This window comes from Zonotrichia leucophrys, chromosome 5 (assembly GCF_028769735.1).
Source record: "Zonotrichia leucophrys gambelii isolate GWCS_2022_RI chromosome 5, RI_Zleu_2.0, whole genome shotgun sequence".
NCBI classification, from domain to species: Eukaryota; Metazoa; Chordata; class Aves; order Passeriformes; family Passerellidae; genus Zonotrichia; species Zonotrichia leucophrys.
The window spans coordinates 35298197-35321322 of NC_088175.1; the positions used below are offsets into that span (position 1 = coordinate 35298197).

Below are 23126 nucleotides of genomic sequence, written 5' to 3' on the forward strand. Positions count from 1 at the left end.
CCAGGCAGCTTTTCCCTCACACACCACATGGAGCCCACCTCACTTCTGCTCTGCAGCTCTGAAGTTTGTTCTGTAGCAAATGAAGCCCACAGTTGTCTAGAGAAGCCTCTCCAAAATACAAGTGCTCAGGTGTCAGGGTCTTTGCCCAAGTAAAAAGTGACAGGATGGAGGAAGCAGCCTCAAGTGGCACTGAGGAGTGGGAAGAAAAGGGATTAGATTGAACACTAGAAAAAACTCTTCACTGAAAGGGTTGGCAAACATTCCTTAGTCTATCCCACCTCAGAAGACCAACACACCCTGGATTTAGGTCACAAGTTTAGAATATAGCTTTATAATCCTATTTTGTTCAATCTCTAGTCTTTTACATAATTTTTACTATGAGGTAACCACTGAGAAAGCAGAAGAAATCCCTCAATCAGAAGTTATTCAACTATTTTCAGTCAGTTTATGCAGAAGAAAAAAAGAACCAAAACCACTTTGTTTTAGAGGAACTTACATCCTCAAGGGAAAAACGGTTACGCCAAAAAAAAATCCCAATCAGTGCTTACCAGAGTTAATTACAACATCATATCAAAAGAACAACTTATTTTTGAATACTTTAGAGTATAGTGAAAAAACCTCCGCCAAAATTAAAGGTCTGCACTGTCCTGGGTTATTGTTCCAGGCTGTCTGCAGACATCACTGCATGAGTTATACTATTCTGACATCATTTTGCAAGTTCAGTGCACAAAGCACATGCCTATACTATAACATGACAGGACCTCACATTTCCACCCTAGTAAACCCCAAATAGTTTCCAGAAGGACTATGCAGAAAATACCCAGGAAGCACTCTGGGTAAGCCATACAGATGATCACATGCTCTGGGATTCTTGCTGTCTCTGAAGAACTTCCATATGTCGAGTCTGTAACTCTAAGGAGGGCAAAAAGAAGGAAAAAGTTAGTCTGGTGCACAATCCTCTGATCTCCTGCACTGTCACAACTGTTGCTTTGGAGCTGGTTACCTGATGGTGGCAGACAGATTCCAGAAGAATTGCAGGCAGACAATCTCCAGAAAAAATGTTTGAACAAGGAGAGACAACATGGAAGATTTAAGCTTATGAACAGCAGAGAACGCTGGCCAGAAACACATGATGGTAAAGGTTTGGCAGTCTGGTGACACAGTGAGGACCTGGGGCCTGCAGGAGGCCTAGGTCTGATGTCAGTATAGTTCCTAACCTGGTAAACACTCACAGAATGAAGAGCAATATCAGGACAATCCCTGAGCTGCTGCCATTGTTCAAAGAAACATTGTGAAGGAATGGGAGTTACATCTGGATCCCAAAGGTGGGAAGGAAAAGGCTCTCTTGTTTCCTAAAGATAAGGCCTGTTGTAGTTACAGCAGTAGGTTTCCATACTTTCTGCTAAACTCTGCATTGTTGAGGACAGAGGAGTTACTCCATGATGCCATTCATCAGTGAGAGAGCTGTAGGAAAGAAGATAACAGAGAGAAATTTAATTGAAGTGCATGAAAATACCATTCTTGGGGCCTAAAGCAGCATCTTCCCTCTCAGATTCCATACCTCATAGAGCATCTACATATTACTTGGAGCATTATCCTTCTTTTAAATCCCTATTTTAAATGGAGCTAATATTTTTTGCCCAGAGAGCTGAGAATAATTTTTCTCCAGGTACACAGCATCCAATATTCCCCTAATCCCTCCCCAAAAAAGCCAAACTCCAGCTCACAAACCCCAGTTAATTGTATTATTAGGAGCTTAGAGGAGAGAAACCAGACAATTTATCCTTGTGAGAAGAAAGAATTCATGGCCAGGGTTACAGAATTTACTTAGGAGAAGGTAATTTCCCATGTTTGGCAGAGAAGATTCCTGCCACAAGGCAAAAAAATTGCACGAACTCTGCCAGCACACACCTGCTAGAAAGTGTTTATAATGGCTAAAGCACATTTCGTAGCTTTACTAGCAACATTTTACATTTTACTAATAGCTTTGGTTCACTAATTGCATATTTTTTTGCAGGTTGATTTTTAGTATCAACCTGGTTTAAGCAGTCATTCAGAAATGCTGGCTGCTAACTGAGGCTTATATGTAATAAAAGGCCAAGGCTAGAGCAGAGTCTCAGAGGCTGATGGGGTAGAGCCAGCCCATGAATAATTGAGGGTATGTTCTCCATTTATGGCATTGAGTGGTAGCATTTGTGAGTACCCCGGGGTCCTTTGGCTTTTCAGCAGCGAGCCCCTGTGGCTGCCCGTTCCTCACTTTCCTCAACAATGTCACAGAGTCTGACACCAGCACTTGCAGTCTGTCCTATGGCAGCCAGAAACCAGGCTTTTCTGAAGTCTACCACATTCAGCCTAAATCCTGAACAAAGCTGGCAGGGACCAGCCACACCACCACACATGGGAGAATTATACAGAAAAGAACAGCTGCCACATGTTAAATTGGGGTATGTTCCATACAGAAAACAAGATGCATTGTGACCTACAGACTTACCCTTAGCCACTCTAACTAATGCAATTCTTTTTCCCACTCCAGAAAAAAAAAAGCACCTCATGGAAAGAATTATAGCAGCTCGTGAGTGCTTCATGATCACACAGAACAAGAAACGTCACCAGTTCATTACTAGGGGCCTTGCTTCAGGCCACAGGGTGGTCACAACTCTGCTCTTGCAATATTAATTATTGGCCTGGGACAGCTACAGAGCAGCTTATTGGCTGTGCACAAAATGCTTCCATGTGCTGAGCTTCTGCAGAGGCTGGCCCTGTGGGCTTTGCTAGACAAACACTGCAGCTCCCAAGAAGTCTGAGTGCTAGGCTGATTTCTAGCTCCAGCAGCAAATCTCCACCTCAGGAGAGGAGCTGGGAGCCTGGCCCAAGGAGCAACAGAAGATTTCTTAATCTCTGAAGATCTGAGGACTTTCTTCCTGTAATCTTTTTGAAATCAAATTTATAAGTATTCAATGCACTTTCCTTCCCCTCTGACTGACAACTCAAAGGAACTGAGGATGAAGGGAAACAGGGAAAAATGGGGACAAGAAGCATCATGGGAATTCCCTCATGCTGAACTTCCAGACCTAGGTAGAGCAGAAACACAAGAAGGAAACACAACTCTCACAATAGTGGAAGACATGCAACAAAATATCCAATTGTGTGCTTCTCCAATAAACGGAAGGGAGAATTAGCCCTAAAAATGCCAAGCATGCAGCACAAATCGTTTACGAGGAGAATACATCTGTAATTACAAGTTAATTTAGCTACCCTGCTGCCAGGAGTAACTGGGAGCAGACGGAAGCGATCAGTGTCATCTTCCCATTCCCCTGGGACCAGCCCGGCTGGGTTTTCTTGGTGGAACACCTCCCTCCAGTGGCCAAAGGCAAGTGGTTTCCACAGAGCTCGGGCAGAGCTGGGGACCCAAGCTGGGACAAGCAATTGTCCTCAAGTCCTCTGCTTTCCCCTTCCAGCTCCACAAGAGGCTGGGTGGAAACCAGCAAGGCCCTTCCCCACCTAGGAGCCATCTGTCAGGGCTGGCAGTTCTGCCAGGAGTGTAGCCCTCCAAGTTGTGGGGCCCTGGGAAAGCACTACCTCCTGATTAAAGCAGGGTGCTCTGGGAAATCAAACAGAAAGGGGACACTCCATGAGACCAAGAACCAAGCTCTCCTTAAGCACAGCCCAGGACAGCCTAAAGGAACAAGTTGTACTCACATGTAGGACAGATCATTGCACCCTACTGTGGCTCCAGGATCCATTTAAGTCCCTCTTGCTCTGCACTCATCTGAAAAGGGCTGCTGAAATCTTGACTTAGATCAGTTGCCACCAGTGTTTTCTTGTAGCATCCCAGTGCCTTCTCTGCAAACTTCATTGTTTCTTCAAAACATATATGAGGACTTAGGTCATGCTTATTACTTCCTAAAGCAACAGCTGTAAAATTCATTAGTACATCATCTTAGTTTCTTCTAAGCCATTGGTCCAGATGCACCAATATGGTGCAGGATCTGAAGGAATTTTGAGATCCAGCTCATATCGACTTCTCAGTTGCTTAGCTGAGAAAAGCAAGAAGATTTATGTAGCTGGTCTATCTACTTCTGAATAGCTTTTCAGTCAAGGCCAGCATGTGTGACATAAACTATGAAAAATGGCCATCTAGCTTTCTTCCTTCTCACAGTGTCAGGGCAGGGGCTGAGGAATCCTACTGAAAGTGAGTGGGAAAAAATGATATAGTTAAGCTTGCAAGAGCTGTATGCACTGTGGGCATAGCAGCAACCTTGTATTTCATCAGAATTAGTCCCCAAGGCTTATGACTTCAAACTGTGCAGATTGTGCAGATCTGAAGCAACATCTTCAAGTATTTTGTTTAGGAGATAGCATGTTCAAGGAACTATCACTCAGTCAGCTCACCCTAAGACAAACATACTTCATAAAACAAGAGAATGTTTACTTTAGAATACAGCCCAGAAAAATTGTAACTTCCCCCTGCTGGGCAGGATCTTTAGAGCCCACACTGATCTCACACATGCGCATCAGACCTTTTGGTACTTTGAACAAACAAGATGTCAGTGATCTGCATGTAAAGCAGAAAGGGGTGGAGAGGAAGCAAGGGGAAAACACTTCAATACACAAGTCCCAGGCAGAGAGATATATTTTTTAGCAAAGTCTTTATTACAGAAATATTCACCCTCTAGACTTTTATATCTGTACATGCATTTCTTCCAGTAGGAAGATATTGCTAAAAACAGACAAAAACAAAAAAGGAAATCCAGAATGGGCTCCTTTTCACTTGCTGCTCAGCATTGGCATCTGTAACTGAACGAGAATCTTACAAATAAGAACAACTCATTAGAGAATAGACTTTGTGTTACAAAAGCTAGCAAGCTTTACTGCTAAAGGTGCCTTCTGCTATAGAAAAGGTCAGCTTGAAGGATCTGTGCAGGAAGGGGCAGATATCTCAGAATTGCAAAGCCTTACCAGACCTCCACAAAAACCAGTTGCCCAGTCATTCTCCCCAGTCATCACTCTGTCCAAAGATGGGGACAGAGCAGGGACTCACTGCTGGGGCCCTGATTCTCTGCACCAGCCTTTCTTCCCAGAAGGAAAACCAAGTAGGTTTCACCAAGTAGGGTTATTACTACCTGCCCCACCCCTGACAGGAGACAGTCCTGGAACCACCTCTGTAAGGCAAAGGCTCACTCACCAAGTACCTTGTAACAGGTCCCTGGCAAGGACCATCCACTTATCTCCCATCCAGCTTCCTGGTGTCACAGTCATTGTACCACGTGTAACAGCAGGAAATCTGCTGTGCCCAAGACACCTCTGAAAGTGAGAATTTGCACCCCGCTCTCTTACATAAGCAGTTGGGGCAGTGCTTCTTGTGCATTTTCTACCTTCTTCTGGTCTACATCACTCCTTGCTGCTGACCACTGGCTCAATATAACAAACAGCCCAGCCATTAGCACAGAAACCTGCAGCCTGCACAACTGCAGAACCTGCTACTTATCTGCTGCAGTGCTGGCACTTGAGGCAGAACTCAGGATGCAGCCATGGCTCCAGATCACAGGGGAGTCAGAAGAATGGACAACTGAAATAAAAGCAATTTATCTTTGCATCCCAGCTACAGAACCTATACTGGGCACTGATACCAGTGGATATTCCCAATATACAGCATCAGCAATCCAGTCAGATCTTTCCATATTCATATCTAAATCCACAGCTAACAAATTTTATGTTCATAAAGGAGCAGGGGAAGAATCAAATTAATTGTAATCTCTATAAAGTTGGCAAACCAAGAATGCAAAGAGCAGAGCCAGCCTGGGGCTGAGTCCACAGTATGGAGCAGTCTCTGAAGTAACCTCCAAGCTGACAGGAGCCAGCAAAGCAGAGCTAGGGGGAGAGGAGAAGATAAAGAGGCAAATGGGAGAAACGTGTCAAATCCAAAACTCAAGGGATCCATTCCAGAAGCAGCTGAGCACCACCACCACAATCTGCCAGGTCACACTAGGAATAAACAAGTAGGCTTGGCTCCCTCCTGGTGGCTTCTCATCATGCTCAAAGGGAAGAGCTCCACTGAAGGCAAGGCATAGCTGACTCCAGAAACAGGAGAAGCGAGTGTGACAGTAGCTCTCTGTATTTCAGATCAGAACCTAGGCTGGAAGATGTACAGTAGGAGCTGAATCAGGTCAACTGCAAGGGAAGAGAAGGCCTATAAAGCATGACTAGTTACCACCACAAGTCAGTGAAGCAAGTGAAGCTACCAAAGCACTGGAATCTCAACAGAATTCCTGGCTCATGAGACTTCAGGGGAGAGGTGAAAAGATGTGCAGAAGAGCAAGGGAGAGAAAAGTTATTGTATGTTAGGTCCAGTGGGTTGTAGAATGAAGATATGAATAGTATTGTTTAACATGGAGCAGACAGCAAAAGCATTGTCCCCTCAGGTTAATCAGTGTCTCATGTGACACAAGACAGTTTAAGGTCTGCTTCTTGAAGTAGAAATAATCCAGAGGCAGGATGCAGGTGGCCCAAGGGCCCTATTGCCAGAAGATCAGGCTGTGTTGCAGCTCTAACAGTTCTTAGCAGAGTGGTATCAGAAATGGGGTGTCACAATGGTCGTTGGACAGTCTGGGAATGAGGCAGGTATGTTCTGTTTGCTCCTTTCTCTGCAGTGCCGTAGCTCTGGAGTAGCCAACTCAAGACTTGGGCACTTTGGTGTAGTCTTCGCTGTGTATGTTCTTGCAAAGCGAAATGGCCAGTATCATCCCCAGCAGCTGGAACAAGTATGAAGAGTGGGAACAAAATCAGCAACCAGACAGATAAGGGGGGAAGAACAGGTGATATTGGGGAGCAGAATACAGTGAACATCTTTTAATGACACCATACAGGTGAATAGAGTTAGTCCTCTAAGGCAAATGCAGTAAACTGAAATGACAAAAAATTTGGCTTCATAAAGATGTGACTTCATCTGGAAACTATGTTATGGGCTTTTTAAGGCAACAAATGGGATTTCACTAAAGTGGGATTTTGCTTGCCTCAGTATTCTGGTTACAGAATTGCCAAAAGTCAGATACAGCAGGCAGAACCACAAGTAGACAAGGCTTTGTTCAATTTTTAATCCAGTCAACAAAAGCCACAGTTCAGGCAGACACAACCACAAGCTACAACTGCACTGTCATTAAACCAGGTGTCTATTACTTGAGAAAACAGCTTTGCCTTTAAAAAAGTCTCCATAATAAGACAGTATAGGTTCATGTCAGGAAATTACCTACCTCTATAACAGCAACACCAGTGCAAACCCCAAGAATGATACCAAGGTTGTCCTTCAGCCACTCCTCTACACCATCCATGCATCCCTACAGAGAAAACACAGCCACAAAGAAGAGGAGCATGGATCTAAATATGTCAAAACTGAAAATCCGTAACATATCTTTGCACACAGGAATTATCCCAGTTACATGCTATAGCATGTTCCATGGAAGCTTTTGCAGAAAAGGGCAGGATCCCTGTCACCCTGTCCCCCCTTGCCCCTAATTCCACAGGTGCTTCAAGCAATAAGGACATGAAAGAAGTGCTCTAGATTTTCAGAGGAACAAAGACAAGGCAGCCTCAGTGGAAGCTTCACAGGGCCCAGACATACTCACTCACCTGCTCATGAACAGGCCAGTTAGTATATGTTGCAGTGCCATTGAGACTGTCTTCCAGATTGCAGAAACCTCTTCCTCCCACTAAGTCGTTAGATCTATTGGAGCAGGAGCATGGATACTCAGTATTGCTTTTGTTCCTAAGAATCTCATTGTTTTCCCATTCCTTTGCTCCAGTCCAGCCACAGCAGGCAATCTAATAACGAGAGAGAGATCATTACAGTCCTACCCTGTGCACTGGCAAGATAACTGCACATGACAATAGGCAGGTAGAAGTACTCAGGAGCTCTCGGTGCAAGAACAGTCATGCCATACAGTCTGCATGAATTAGGAGCACTAAACACCACCCTGGTTGCTTATGTACAGAGCTGTCCAGAACACAGGGACATTACTTCCTTCCAAAAAGCCACTCTGCTAGCAAAACAAGAGTTCAAGGGCCCCGGTCTCCGCCGCGGCCCCGGGGCAGCAGCAGCCGCCACACGGTGGCGTCCCCAGGCCGCCAAGCCCTGGCACGGCACCGCGCACCAGCGCCCGCCTGGGAGCAGCACGGACCGGCTGGAACACGGGATAGGGAGAACTTCCGTCCAAAGAAACATTTACATTCCTATAGAGCCACGTGATAAAACCCTACTTGCTGAAGGAAAAAGCACATCGGGAAGTCTAGCAAGCAGTAAGATCCTAAGCATGGATCCCGGTGCTTGCCCAGCAGTACAGAGCAGAAAGGCTGCCCTATGTCAAGGTAGAAGTTTAGGGAAAAACCTTCTTTGCTCGGAAAGGAAAAGTAACGTTTCTGCTATAACAGACATGAGATACAAACAGCTGAACATCCACATCAGGACAAGCATTTGGTTTCCAAAAGAGACCTGTGAAGAGACAGCCTCCAGAAGGAACTACATTTCCTTCACAAGAGGTTTGGACTTTAAACTCCCGGTTTACAGAACCCCACCCTCTTTCAAATGCTAACTCCAGTGTGTGAGATGAAGTAGACTCTTAACACTCAAATTCTCCATCTCTGCAAAATCTTTTACTTCTGTTCCTGCATAAAAGAAGGGCCCAAGCAGCAGCCTCTCTCCACAGCAGAATCAGGATTCACTTGAGTTCACTACCAAGGAGTTACAACTGCAGTGAAAAAACATACATAAATCATTCTCCAAGGAGGAGAAATACTGCAGGTCAGTGTTGTGCAAAGCAAAGAACAAACAGAAGACAAATGCTGTTACTTGTACTTACTACCCATCAGTCCCACACTGGCCATGTGTTTAACTACAACAGCCAGCCAGCTCTCAAGCTTGTGGTTTGGCAGTAAACAGCTGTCATGACTCCAGTGTGCTTGAATACCCTCTAGCTGCTCAAGAGCTGACCCTGATGCTAAAACAGAAACCATGGGCAGTTGGATGGCTCCCAAGAACGCCGATACTTCAAAAGAACCATCACAATAAGCAAGCAACATGCACCAAGTAGTAAGGCAGGTGGTGCTGTTGACTTGCCTGGCAATAAACTAGGGACTTTTTGTTGCAAAAATCATGTACAGAATGTTTTTCACACATTAGTATTCAGGAGGCCCAGCAGACAAAGAGAAGTGTTGGAGAGCCATTTGACAGGCTAGATACACTAGCACACAGCCAACACTAGCTAGCTCTAACACCCAGCAGACAAGAATGGTTCAGGGTCTGACACAGAAGCACCAAGCAAGACCATTTTCTAGTCTGCAGGCACCAAACCTCACAGGCCACTTTGTAGATCAGCCAGATCAATGTGCAATAGTTGCTTTTCTGTCCTCAGCCTACTTGAAAGGACATTGCCTGCACTGACAAAGAGCATCTACCTCTTGCTGCCCCCCACAACTCACCTGTATCTGCACATAGTCCCACGCATCTTGCAAGTTCCTCTTATCTTCATCCGAAGGGTCATACTTTTCAATCAGATCTACAACTATGCCAGACAACTCAACTTTCAACTGGCAAGAAAAAAAAGAGGCAGGAGAGTTAGATTATCAGTTCTTGTAGCCTGTTCTTTGGTCTTTCAGATACACATACAAAGCTACAGTCACTCATAAAAGCTGACTGCAAATAGTTAACAAGTACAGATAAGGGCAGCAGGTTTGCTGCTCAAAAGCCAAAGCACCAGCAAGTCCTTGCCAGGACATGGGGAAAGCCTACAAACCAGGAGAGCAGTAAGGAAACAGATCAGGTATGGTTACCTGCTAAGATACAGGCTGAACAACTAACTGCCTGCCCCAGACATGACAGATGTGCAAGGTAAGTGCAAGCTGAAGGACAACCCTGCCTTAAGGACTCACAGGTTATGTGTTTCTAACTTTGTACTGCAGGAGAGACCCTGGTCCAGGATCTCTGCCACTGCAGCTCATCTCCACTGCTCAGAGAAGGTGTAAAACCACTCTGCTCATGAATGCAGATGGGTTTGCCGATACACAGCTGATGGAAACCTGCCTTTTTCACAAGGTGCTGATCTACCTCTCCCCAAACTCCCACAAGTCCTATTTCTATATTAAGACAGGAAGTATTACCACTACCTAAACTGCTCATTAACAGTCTTATCACAAAGTTCAGGTGTATCAAATCATCTCTTCACCACCATTCCTTTTCCCAAGATATTTACAACACCCTTCAGTTTGATGAGAGGTGCAAGCTACCACCTGGCAGACTCCTTCACCTTCTCCCTCCTAGCTACTTCTGAAGCTCTTCTTAACCAGCCTGACTGCTAAGGACAGACCCAGATTCACAAGAAGTTGAAGAAAAGTGCCATTAGACTACCCAAGGCATAGGATAGACTTACATCAACTTAAGCACCAGGATGTTCCCATCCCACCTATTACCTTTTTGACTGTGGTGCTACAGCATATTTCAAATCAGTGGAAATGGGTTTTCTCTTTTCTTCTATTATCAAGCATTTTCAATGACCATGGCAAATACCAGGACATTCAGCAAGAGGAAGCACTGCCTACAGTTGAGAGAAGCTTCTCTACATCAGCAACTCCTCTTCCTAGGAAAACTGGAGCTCAGTTCACTGGGATCAGCTATGTCAGGCCAGACGGATGGGAGCTGCATGATCTTTCTTCTCATGATGTCTATCTCTTCCCCTTTTAATTACTTCACTTCCCTTTTTCTTCCCTTCAAATCAAGGCAACCTGACCTGGTTCTCCCTAATGAGATTGGCCTTGGTTGCTGCCATAAGCCTTATCAGTTACTGAACCTGTGAGTTCCCACCCTGACCCCTCCTGCACACTGCTGCTCCACATGCAGAGGGAGGCAAGGAGAGCTGGGCTTGTTTTCCTACCCTGGGCCCATCTTGCCCCTTAGCTATTGGGTCAGATGGAGCCTACTGCCACTTCTGCAGGACCCCACCACAAGCAGACAGGACTTGACTTGCCTGCATAAAAGGATGGTTGGATGTCCCCAACCACAGCTGCATAGGAAAGCTGTATGTCTGCTTTGCCCTTAGTCTTACAAAAGAACAGCAAAGAAGTCCTGCAAACAGCTCTTGTTTCAAAAAGTAAAGCATTTCAAATTAAAGAAAAAAAAAATCAGGCTTTCCTAGGTGTTGTAGCAAGCAATCTGAGAGAGGGGGAATATTATGCAAACAGTGGCACAGTTCTGGAGCCACATAGGCAGCTTGCTTGTGGGTTTAACCTATAAAGCAGCCCAAAGGGAAAACACAGGCATCTGCAGCTGTTCACCCTTAAGCACCTGGCAGAGGAAAACTGAAAGAGCAACAAGCTAGAAAGGCACACAGAACACACAGGCTTTCAACATTCTAACCATCTCCACCCATTTAAAGTTATCAGGACTTATCACTGTGTGAGACATGAATACCCCAGGAAATGGCTACCCTTGCTTTCAGGGCTTCTTGCCCCTTCCCACTCTAGCAAGCCCAGTGTCCAAAGGCACAATCCCACCACCTCCAAGCAGGGGCACTTAGATCCTAGGCACCAGAGCCACAGCTCACTGCCAGAAAGCAGCAAGGCTGTCAGTCTCCCCACCACATGGGCTACTGAAGAGGGAGATGGGAAAAGCTGAATGCCAGAGGCAAGACCAGGTCTTTGATCACACAATAGATTGTGCAGGCTTCTTCCCCTATCAGACACTGTCAGTCATCTATCCTGCCCCTGTCAGATGCAAGCTAGATCCTTTCCTCAGCACTTATTAGCATCTAGCCTGCACACAAAAGCAGGCTCAAAAAACTGGAGGCAGCTCTCCTCTGCCTTGTCACTTCCGATTCTGAAACTCATGCATAGTCCACAGCCCCAGACAAGTCGCTGCCTGCAATCACACAGGCCTGTCTGCTGCAAACAATAGCTAGCAAGTAGGGCTATTCCCAAAACACCACCAATCTCCTTCACTCAAGGCACTTAGAGCCAAGCTGCACAGAACTGTGTGAACCAGGCCAAGAGAGAACTTGCCCAGGCTCTCACACATTTAGGGGCTTGTGATCTACTAGATGTAGGTGATAGCAACATTCAGTTCACAAAGCAGAATGTCATTTGCAGCATTTGTGATGTTACTATGTTGTTGATGATAAAAAAACCCCACCCCAGAGTTTCAGCCACCAACAAATGTAGGGAAACGAATCTTGCATCAACATCCTCCCAAAAGTACTGGGCAATTCCAGTCTGAAGGGGCATTCCTCTAACAATGCCCATGGGAGAGCCAAAGCAGCAGCCTTCCTGTCAGAGGCTCAGCCTTTTACAGTTACACTAACTCTATTCCAGTATACTTTCATTTGTCAGTGTGGGGGAGGATTTTGACACCAAAAAGGGAAACAGATATGCCAATAATAACTCCAAGTGAATCCATAGAAATAAATACTTCAGTTACAAGTGAAGGACTGAGTACCACCTTGCTACATTCTGGATCCAAAATCTTTTCCTTTACCCTTGTGGTTCCTTGTTTTATATCTAACCAAGTTCCTGAAGTCAGAAAGAAATAAACACAAAGAACACAATAGACATCTGGGGACTGGCTGTTGAGCAGTTTCAGCGTGCCTCACTGTGCTCCAAGCCGCCCTGGGATGACGTACAGCCAGCGAAGCAGAGCGACTCGCACAGCAGCACTGAAGCGCAGCCCCAAACCACTGTGCTCGAGGTTTCAGCCAAGACCTTCCTCAAGCAGCTTTTCTTAGTGCTCTAGGCAGCTACTTTGGAGGATCCCTGAAAAGAGAATGGCTCTAGAACAGCTTTTCCATTCATTTTGTTCATTAGGGACTGAACAGGAGCATTTGTTCAAAGCCCAGCTTCCCTGACCATTCTCCCAGATCTATAAAAGTGATGATGTCAGTCACACCAGCTCCAACAGCTGTGGAAAACAACCTCCAGCACTTTTAAACTCTCCCTAGTCTGATGAGGTTTAAATGAAGAACTACAGCTTAAAAGTTGGAGTTTTCTAGAGTCGATTGGCAACTGGAGAAGAAATGCTAACAGAGGTACAAAATTTCCTGGTTTGAAGTCACATTTCCCCATCGCAGGGGAATGCCCATCTCCACACCTCCATATCTGCATTAGTCAGAGCTGTTTGTTGAGAATTATCTTTACACACCAGTTTTAGTCACAGTTTTAGTTTCTCCTTTAGTTTCTTTCAGCCCAGAGAGCAAGCTACAGTCACACCACATTTGGCAAGGAACCCAGCCGACAGCTGCTCAGTCACCACAGTAACAAAGCTTACATCACTTATGCTGGTGGCAGGCACCTTCCCCCTGCCCCAAACTTCTCCACCCGGCCCCATCCATAACCTCCTCAACTGTTCTGCTTTCTGTAGCCATCTAGCTAAAGAGTTGGCTGAGGAGAGGTAAGCACAGCCATACAGTGGTATATACAGCTATGCAGCAAAGGACAGGGTTACCCACAACTTGTACCTGAAGCCAATAGTGACCCCACAGTGAAAACTTGTTTCCACTGCATAAATGCGGCTCCCAGTTTAGCTCTTAAGTAACTGAAGACCTGATCAGGCACTGCCTTGGCCAGTCAACCTATAACCAAGATGGATTGCTGCAATGCACTTAGGTAGCTCAAAACCAGGTAGCTCCCTTTTACACTACAAAGCATATTGGAGCTCTAGAAGCACACACCGTGAAACTGCTTTCCTGACAAAGGAATCCACTTCAAAATATTAAACCACTTGTCTTTAAACTCCAGCTGTAGAACGGGAACCATCAGATATTTGGGGTTGCTTCTGTGGAAAGAGGACAGCTCTTTCAAGAAGAGTTCCACCCACAGATGCAGAAAGACTGAAAGGACAGAACAAGATGGCACAAGGAGGAAGACCAGTCAAAAAAGTGCTCAGGCTGGTAATTCCTCAAGGCACCAGGGATGGCAACATGGTAGAAACCACTGCTACTACCTGCCCAAATAGCTGTCTACAGCAGGATCAAGAGGAGGTATGGTCTAAAGCATTTTAGGACTTTTTTTTTCCCCACTATTCCCACTACCCAAAAATAATGCCTGCATACCAAATAAAGTTTCATAATCCTTAAGAAAACAGCACTATTGAGGCAGATACAGAAAAATCAAAGAGCAAAGCTATTGAGCTAGGAGAAAAGGAGAATCTAGTTATGCCTGCTAGCAGGATAGCCGAGTTTGGAAAAAAGAATTTCTAGGTATCACCCTTCTCCCAAGCCAAGACTAAGGAAAAGATGCATGGTAATAAAGACTCACCGTTTCTTTCTGGAAGTAGATGACCAGTGCAGCAGCAATCTGAGCTAAGAGGATTACCATCAGGCAGGTGAAGTACTGGAAACAAAAAACAATAGGTGATCACTGTCAGTCTTTAGAAAGGTCTGTATACAAAAGTTAATGAAATTACACACAACATGAGCTAATGTCTTTTTGCCTGCAGACAAACTCTGCTATCAACAATGCCTTCCCAGGAAAAAGCTGGAACCAATGTCAGAGCAGTGCAGTTCAGCACTTCTCCCATTAGGCCAACAGAAAGCCTTCAGGAAGGCTCTCAGCATGTGTCATCTCGACTGGGACTCTCTCCCACATCCAACTCCATTCACAGACCATTCTGGCCTCAATCAATCAGCTGGATTCTGCCTACCTCAAGCCTCAACAGAAAAAAAAGAGTCAATTTTACAAACCTAATTTTTAATGCATTCTTTTAGAAAAATCAATTACCCTTTTAAAACAAGCTATTTAATTTGTTTGAGGATCTAAATTTAAGATTCACCAGCAAACTGCTGAGGTTACTTTTAAATGGTGGCAGCTACTATTGCTAGACAAGATACTGCTAATACCAGGACACACAGTGTGTGCCATGCTTGGTTTCCAATACATATGTGCTCTGCATAAGACAGAGTCATTTAGCAGGCTGAGATGTATGATGGTGGTATCATCTCACCTATCACAGACAGAAAGCTTCCTATAGATGAAATGCCTGAAGAGAGGTCCTGACATACAGGACATTCCTAATTGGGTCTCTCTCAACTCTTGCACTTTCCATAGATGTGACATAACAGGATACTATCACTCTTCCTCTTTTCTTTCACTGCCTTTGGAACTTGCTCTTCTACCACTGAGACCATAGTACCAACTGGGAAGTCAGGGTGAGTGGGACAGGGTACACTTCTCAGTTGGCAGTCCTCAACTCACTGTGTGCAAGAAGTGTCAGTGACATGCTCTCTCATTCACAGTTCTGAGCTTATTATCAGTAATGTCTGAGGAGCTCTGCTACAGTGTGCTGACTGCTGGAGAATTTAATGTGTGCCAATTAAGAATTAGATCTAAGTTGACCTAGCAGAAACAACATCCCTGGGAGAGCAAAGCCCCATCTACAATCCAACAGATATTTTGCAGATGTATTAAAGGCTGGCTCTAAAACAGGCATGAATACTCTCACCAGACCCAAGAGACACCGGATTTCATTGACGGCTCCAAGACAGCCCAGGAACCCCATCAGCATGGTAAGTGCCCCAACACCAATGAGGATGTATGCACCAGTCTTCAGGGAGGGAGACGACATCTCTGTAGGAGTCAGGAGAAGGAAAAACATTAGCTACTGACAAAAATATACGTCTGTCATCACCATTTATAGAACTGTGTCCATATCTACTGATAATTGTCTTTGTCAGCTCCAAACAGACTGCACAGATGTGTGCCAAACACGGTGACAGATAGATGCTTCTGGTTGTCTTTTGATGAAAGTAGACTTAAAAGCCATCCTGCAGGACTCCAGAACCTGGAAGACCCAAGGTCACTCCAAACAAATAACTGTCTCCAAACAAGGCTTATCTCCTTACTGGAATTTTACTCCCTCATGAATGTACTGCAAGTAACAGTAATAAAAAAGATGATCTACTCCATAACTACTGTCTCTTTGCTTCAATTCCCTTTGCTATCTTCAGGGAAGCTTTCTTCCAAGTCCTAAACCCCATTTTTGGATAGCCTTTACACTCTGAAGCACTATTTCTTGTTGTAGCCACTCTGTTTTCACTTATCCACTTGCAGTCAACACTGGGACAAACTAACTCTGCAGAGTGAAATATGCAACAAGCTACAGCTAGCATTGAGCACAGATGATGTGACAGGTTACTTAGCAAGTCTGGCTTGAATGGCTTGTGGCCAGGCACCTACCACAGGCTGTTGAAGCACCTGTGCACTACACCCTGCAAACAGATGCTATTCCAGGATCAAAACAGATATAATACCCAAATTAGCTACTTTTACAAATCCTCCTAGATATCCCCTGCTATTGTTTCTAATAGTTTCTAACAGTCTGCGCTTCTGAATGCTCAGCAGTTTTTCAACCAAGTTTAGGTCAGCTTATTTCAGACATGCTGGTGATGTCAGCCCTCTCCCCTCAGCATTTAGTACTGCAAGCAACAAGAAAAACTACATTTGAGTTGGTCAGCTGACTATTTCTTGCATTACAGCACAAAAGTTGAAGAGATGCTCTGTCTAGAAACAGTAACTAGAAACCTCATTTATCATTAAGAGACTTTCCTGTATCTGTAAGCTACAGAGTATAGGGGAATTCTGGATGTCCAGTGATTAATGAAAATAACATTTTTAGAGCTCAGCATTTAGTTTCCTGAACTAAGGAAGTCTCAGGAGGCAAACTTCCTCTGAGCTTCTCCTGAAATATGTTAAAGGAGAATAATCAAGCCCAGACTGATACTCTCGCCCCTAATATATGCTTCCCCCTGCTTGTGATACCTAGCACAAGCCACCAGCTTCCAAACATTTTTCCCTAAAACATCTGAACAGAAGAAAGTTCAGTTATCAAGAAGAGAAGCAGATCCATTTGTCACACAGGTCACTTCAGCCAGCTCTCCCTGGCTGGACATATGCCACAAACCCCAGGATCCTGCTTCCTCACCAGTCCTGTGACTCTTGCTGTGCAGGTTACGTGCTTATACTGCAAAGTATTTACTGAAGCAGTAGCCTTACAGGAGTGGCCTTCACAAACCTACCCTATGCCCTCCCTCAAAATCAGTTCAGCTATCATGCACGTCAGTGTTCAAGTGCCCAGACTGCCGCACCTCCACAGTGCTAGAAAGTATTGCTTTGTCAAATTCTCATTTGAAGAAAGAAAAAGCTACTTCCAACTCAAAAGCGCCTTGGAGAACTGATAGTGTCAGGGGACAAGAGCCACACTTGCAGTTGTCATCTGCAAGAGTCTTGTCTTGCAAGAGAAGGCTGCGAGGGCATTCAACTCCTGCTTGTTTGCAGTCACTCCGTGTTTTCCCCTGCGCTGGGCAGGCAGCCAAACAAGTACAACAGGCTCCTTTGGCAGCAGCTGGGTGCCCTCCCTGATGCCTAGGTTACTAAAGCAGAGGGAAAGAGGGGCAAGGCATGGGAAAGGAAGTGAGGGGGCAGGGAGAGAGCTGATACTGGAAATCTCCAGGAAGGAAACTAAATTCTTCAATGCTCTGTTAGCAGAGATTCTAAGTAAATGGGAAGAAACAGGGCCAAGTTCAGGGACTTCTCCCTCCACAAGTGGCTGTAACACCCATCAATCTGAGGGAATCAGCTACTGACCCACTGGTACTAAGCACACTTCAGACTGTGAGGGGTACTGCAAACAGCCAGGCCATGATAGGCTCCATTTAGGCTGCATGTTCTGCTTCTGCTCCTGTCCCTGCTTTATTAACCAACACCCCTTGCTGTGCTTCTTGACCTTCTAGTACTGCAGTGGCAAGCCAGTTGCCACAGCGCAAAAGCAGAGTAAGGAGTAACATTTGCATGTGTGGTAGTAGCAGGGGTGTCTTCTCCATCCAGCACCTCTCAAACCAGGTCAGAGTGCTCAGGGGGACTTGGGAGATGAAGCCCTTTGCAGAATCAGTGTAGCTGGGAGCAGGGCTATGAATGCCATTGGTGTGCATTCCCCACAGGCAGGCAGCCCTCCTGCACTGTCTGAGGCTGGTGCCCAACTCAGCAATTCTGAAGGTAGTGACAACAAGTAACCAGAACCACCAAGCAGAAAAGTCTGTTGCGCGTCTAGGAAAGAGCTCAAAGCAAGCAGAGCTTGTGAAAGATGGAGCTGAGATATTCATTAGCTGAAAGTCCACTTACAGTCCTCTGAAGCCCAGACTCTGCTAAGCCAGCTCAGCTTTTGGTTTTTGCAGAAAGCAGACTCTCTGTTAAGACTCTAGTCAAACTTTGTGGCTGACTTTAGGGGAAGAAAGCTAAGATCTCTGCACAATACAGAACTCCTCTGATGCCCAGGGTAAGTCTCACCAAGTGTAATCAAGAGTATGTTTTAGTAGTCAAAGCACTTCACACACACCCCAAATCTGCATTCTCTACTGCTTAGCAACAAACATACCCCCTCCTTTCAATGTACATGAAGCATCAATAAAACCAGGTACTTACTTTCTTTGGCATTTAAAACATTTAAATTGAAATAGATCATTACAGAAAGGATGCAGTGGAGGACTCACATAGCAAAACTGCATTAAGGCACTGGGGGCATTTGCACATTATGGTGATAAGGAAATCACTGGGAAAACATAGAGCATACAGTGAAAATAGGATGAAATACTAGCCCCTGTGTTTAAGACAAAATATTTGTATTGTTGGTTGAAGAGGCAGTAGTCTCACTCAGTCTGACTGTGGTGTTTCAATCAACAAGACTAAGAGGAATGCTGTGTCTCCAGGGCTGCTCCCTTTCACCATGTCCCTGATAACAATCCCATCTTGCTAAACACCATGTTACTGCTCAGGCTACAGACTGTGCACAAAAGTATTGCTAGTCCTAGACAACACCACGGTCAAACACAGCCCCAGAACAGAGCCAATTTAGAAAAATAAGGAAGATGAAAAAACACAGTCTTACGTAGAACTGCAATGAAACTCGTTTTGTCGGCCAGAATCCATACTCCAAACCCCAGGATCACGGCACCCAGAATCTGAAAGAGCAAGAACAAAACATACACGGCTTTGTGTAAGTTATAAGCTTAGATAAATAAGAGGAGGCAGTGACTATTATCCATACTTCCAGTTAAAAAACAATCATTCCTTTGCTGTTCCCACCCATCTCCCCTGTGGTACTCCTCCCAGGGTAAACAGGATTAGCACAACTCCAGGAAGAATGCCTCAGCCAACTGCACAGGAGCCCCAAGATCTGCTTGGCAGTTTTTCACAGAGTATTTTAATAGTACATAATGTTGTATGGGATGACCATTCAAAACAGTCTGAGGAAGGGACACCCTGCTGTTAGAATATTGTTGTCAGAAGTGAAAGGTAAGTGCATTGCTTCAGTGAAGAACCAAGGAAAGACAAACACATGATTTTAAATATTTTTTTAAATAGAGAAACCCAAGAGGCTTGGCCCCTACTTTCTGGCAGAATACCTGAGCCTCAGCAGAGTCAAGAGTTATGAAACATTAGCCTCAGCCTCTGCCTTGCTCACCACACAGTCTTATGTGGGGTAAGGATTAATAGAGCAATACATCCCTGTGAGAACTCAGCTGAATCCAGACACTCAATTCAGTAGCCAAGAAATGCATGTATTTTCCCATCTCACTTTGAAAGGTGGGGGAAGCATGCTCTGTTTTAGCCTTCATGTACCAGCAAGTCTTCAGGTTTGATAAGAAGCTGAAAATTGTGCTGTTCAGCCAACTAGGACTGGAAAACACTTGTGCAAAGGTCCAAAATAGGCTTTGAAGAAAAAAGGAGTGGACAAGAACTGCAAAAGAGCTGCAAGCAGCTGTTCTCACATCAGCAGGATTTCAAGACAGGATGAAGTGAAATAAACTAACTAAAGGGCTAAAGACAGATTGCAATTCTGTGCTTCATTAGATAAAGCTTTAATACTTGGGAGACATGGAAAATGCCAAAACACCACCCAAACCAAGCTGGCAGAGAAGGTTGCATGGACAGGCATTGGCTCCACACTTTGAAAGTTTACTCTAGGCTTCAGCTGCTCATACAAAGAAGCTTTTCTGAACAAAGATAAAGCCACAGTCTGAAATAAGCTGCTTGCAAGCTTTCCTGTCTTGGCAGAAGGTGCATCATGTAGTTAGCTCTGGGGACAGCATTAGAAAGTCATCAAGCAAGTTCCCACCTACAAATTATACTGACTCAGCTTCAGAAAGCATGTAGTTGCTGTATCTCAGAAAAAAAGAATTCCCCTTTGCCTTATGTCCCAACTTGCTGCCCACAATGCTCAGTCTGCTGATCAAGCTAGAAAGGCCCCTCTAACATGCAACAGCTGGGACACGTAAAAAAATTCCTCTCAAACTTAGTAGTATCAAGAACTGTTGAATAGACAGTTTAAGGCCAGTCTCATATTTCAACTACAGTTTTAATAAGCATTTGTTTTAACAAAAGATGCAAACCGGGCTGTATGTGACATCCCTTTTGGTTCACTGACCCTGATATGTCACCTAAGTTTTGCTGTTGCTGACAAAACACAGAAGGGCTGCTGAGCTGAGTTCCTGGCAAGTTATTTGTTATGAGGTGCTCAGACTATCCAAGGCCTGTTTTCACTCTGATCTTTGCTCCAGTCCACAACTTGTGTGCTTACCAGGAGCTGCTATGGAAAACACTACAAGGGGGAGGCAGGGAGACACAAGAGTGTATTTATTTCCTAGTAGGATAATATCTCTGCTCAGCCTCTTCGGGAGTTTGCATTGCATAGCAAGGCTGCTTCTGCCACTGGCTTGTCTTCAGACCCTCCAGAGAAGAAATCACATCTGCTTTCCACGGAGTTTAATTCCTCTGTTCCACTGCTGTAAACTCCTGAAGTGGGGAACAGATGTCTTCCCTCCTCCCTGGGGGGTGGAGGTTTCACCCCCAGTTTCAGCAAAATCTCCTTCTATATCCAAGCCAGAAGGATGCAGACCCCTCATTGCAGGGTCAGCAGTTTCCCACAGAGAGGTAGTCAAGAGGGGTTTGGATAAACCAAGCGGTGATGAAGCTGACTCATCTTGCTGGAAAGAGCAGCTAGGGGTTCCCAGCTTTCCTTCCCTAGCACTGCTTTCCTTCATGCTCAGATTGTGTGATGTAACACTGAACCTGCACAGGGGTCAACAGAAAGGCTCTAAAACTCCAGGCTTTGCTTTAGGTAGCTACCTTCTGCTGCATTTACTGAAGGATTAGCAGCAGGACAGACAGTTATGTATTCCAAATAAATAGTTTCCAGAGACTGTTAAACTTGTCTTGCAGAGCTGTCTTCCCTTTAAGGAGAAGCATGTGCTGCAGCACGTGTCTGCTAGCCAAGAAGGCAGACGTGTTAAATTCTGATTAGGAAACCAGGATTATACTCCAAGCTTATCTGGTATCTTTTCTAGCAAGCAGGCAGGCAGTCCAAGTAACCTTCTTCCCTTCAACCAAAGCAGGTCAAACCCCTCCCTGAAGTAAATCTCCAAGACTGCAAAATACCACTAAGTCCCTGAACTACTTCAGCTATAGCAAACGACCTTCTCACAGACCTCGAGCTGCAGAGAAGTGCTGTTTCAACTTCTAAAAAGAGTCACCAGCATCTCTCTACAGGCTTCAAGCATCAGCAAGGCTGAAGAACACACTTCAGCCAGCCAGGGCTGGCCTGCACGGGGTGCAATCACATAGGCTCAGCTCAAGGCCCAGAGCAGACATAGGGCTCTGTCAGCAGCACTGGTGCTCACCTTTGCTCAAGCACCCTCCTCACAAAGCTCAGCAGCTTCAGAAAAGCAGCACAAGGCATTCAAAACCTGTCTGTGCTGACAGCTCACAGCAACTCAATACAAGCAGTTTCTATGCTAATTAATATAGCTCTACCACACTGTTCAAGCTCAAAAATCACCAAGTACCCTCCCCAATTCAGACCTTGAACAAGAATAATGGAAAAATGTCTCATGTCACCTACTTCCTATGAGATGGAGGGAGTAATGTATGCCACCTTCCTCAACATCTGGTATGTACAAAAAGCCTGCCCTCAGTCAAGACAGAAGCACACTCAAAACCTTCACTCCAGACAAGTATCAAGCTCAGCCAGAACACAGTGGCTTTGGAGACCCCACTTTGACAGAGCAGTCCGAGGGGAAGACAATGCTTGTGCTGCACAGCAGGGTTAAAGAGCTCATTTAAAGCAGCTTCTCCCTTGAGTCAGCACAGACCTTCTCACAATACATCCTACCCTAAAGTTCTTACTCTCCAGGTCCAGCTAGTGAATCAGACCAGCTTTCCACAAGAGAGAGGGGGCTGGGTGCTACACCAGAGGATTGGCTCGGAGCAGGGCATGCACAAGACAAAGAACAGCTGCTTCCAGTCACTGGCCACCCAGACAGGAGTACTCAAACTGGAGTTCTCCAGGACCCAGAGAGGGATTCAGCACCTGCCATCCTCACAGTCTTGCAAAATATAGGAAAATGCAGCGTGGATGTGGGTCAGCCCAACAAAGCAGTTCAACTCTGCCTCCTGAGAGCACATGTCTCCCCACAGGCTGCCTGCAACCATGCCTGGCTCAGCAGAGCAGGGAAAGAGAGGACACATGGAATAAAGGTGCCACAATGACCCTAGATAGCATACAGCAAAACCAGTGACAGTGTTTTAAGGTACAGCAGTATCTCAGGCTGTCATCTTCTCCCCTTCCTATATGCTAGGCCGGCTTTCTTGAAGAGAACTTTCTCTACACAGAGATTAGCTAATGAACTCAGACTGAGGTTTGGGCATCAAGGAAAACTAGACAGTGGTCAGATACTGGGCTTCAGCAAGACTCAAACACTGTCTTAACAAATACAGCTCTGCTTCCCAGGGTAGACTGGCTGTTATATGCTGCTTAAAATTTATCACTTTTTCAAGAGAGGAGAGAGACTGGATGCTGGTATCTGCAGAGGAGTCCTGCACTTGTAGGCGGACAGGCCTGGACTCAGATGATTTTTTTCTATCTTTAAAGTGGACTAAATCATACTCAGAAAGACCACGTGGCACTTGAAATACCTCTCCTCTCCCTCCCAAGAGCTTTCCCCATGGATGCTCTGAGCACCCCTGACTTTGGACCATTAGACTGCAGTTACCTACTCCTGGGATGGAAGGAAACACAGAGAGCAAAAAGCCAGCACAGTAAGCCA

At 45.3% G+C, this 23126-nt stretch overlaps 1 protein-coding gene across 3 annotated transcripts in view; it reads right to left on the reverse strand.

The window, feature by feature from the left end:
- Positions 1–4616: 4616 nt before the first annotated feature.
- Positions 4617–23126, reverse strand: part of CD82 (CD82 molecule) — a 38703-nt gene continuing 20193 nt past the window's right edge. For 2 of the 3 annotated variants that reach the window (XM_064714887.1, XM_064714886.1), the window contains 7 exons: positions 18911–18983; positions 15473–15597; positions 14290–14364; positions 9472–9579; positions 7627–7818; positions 7251–7334; positions 4623–6752 (listed from right to left, as the gene is read on the reverse strand). In XM_064714887.1, coding sequence (XP_064570957.1) covers positions 6675–6752; positions 7251–7334; positions 7627–7818; positions 9472–9579; positions 14290–14364; positions 15473–15597; positions 18911–18983 — 735 coding nt within the window. In that variant the 3' untranslated portion in view covers positions 4623–6674. Of the gene's footprint in view, positions 6753–7250; positions 7335–7626; positions 7819–9471; positions 9580–14289; positions 14365–15472; positions 15598–18910; positions 18984–23126 lie in introns of all 3 variants that reach the window. The other variant, XM_064714885.1, reaches the window with a different exon arrangement.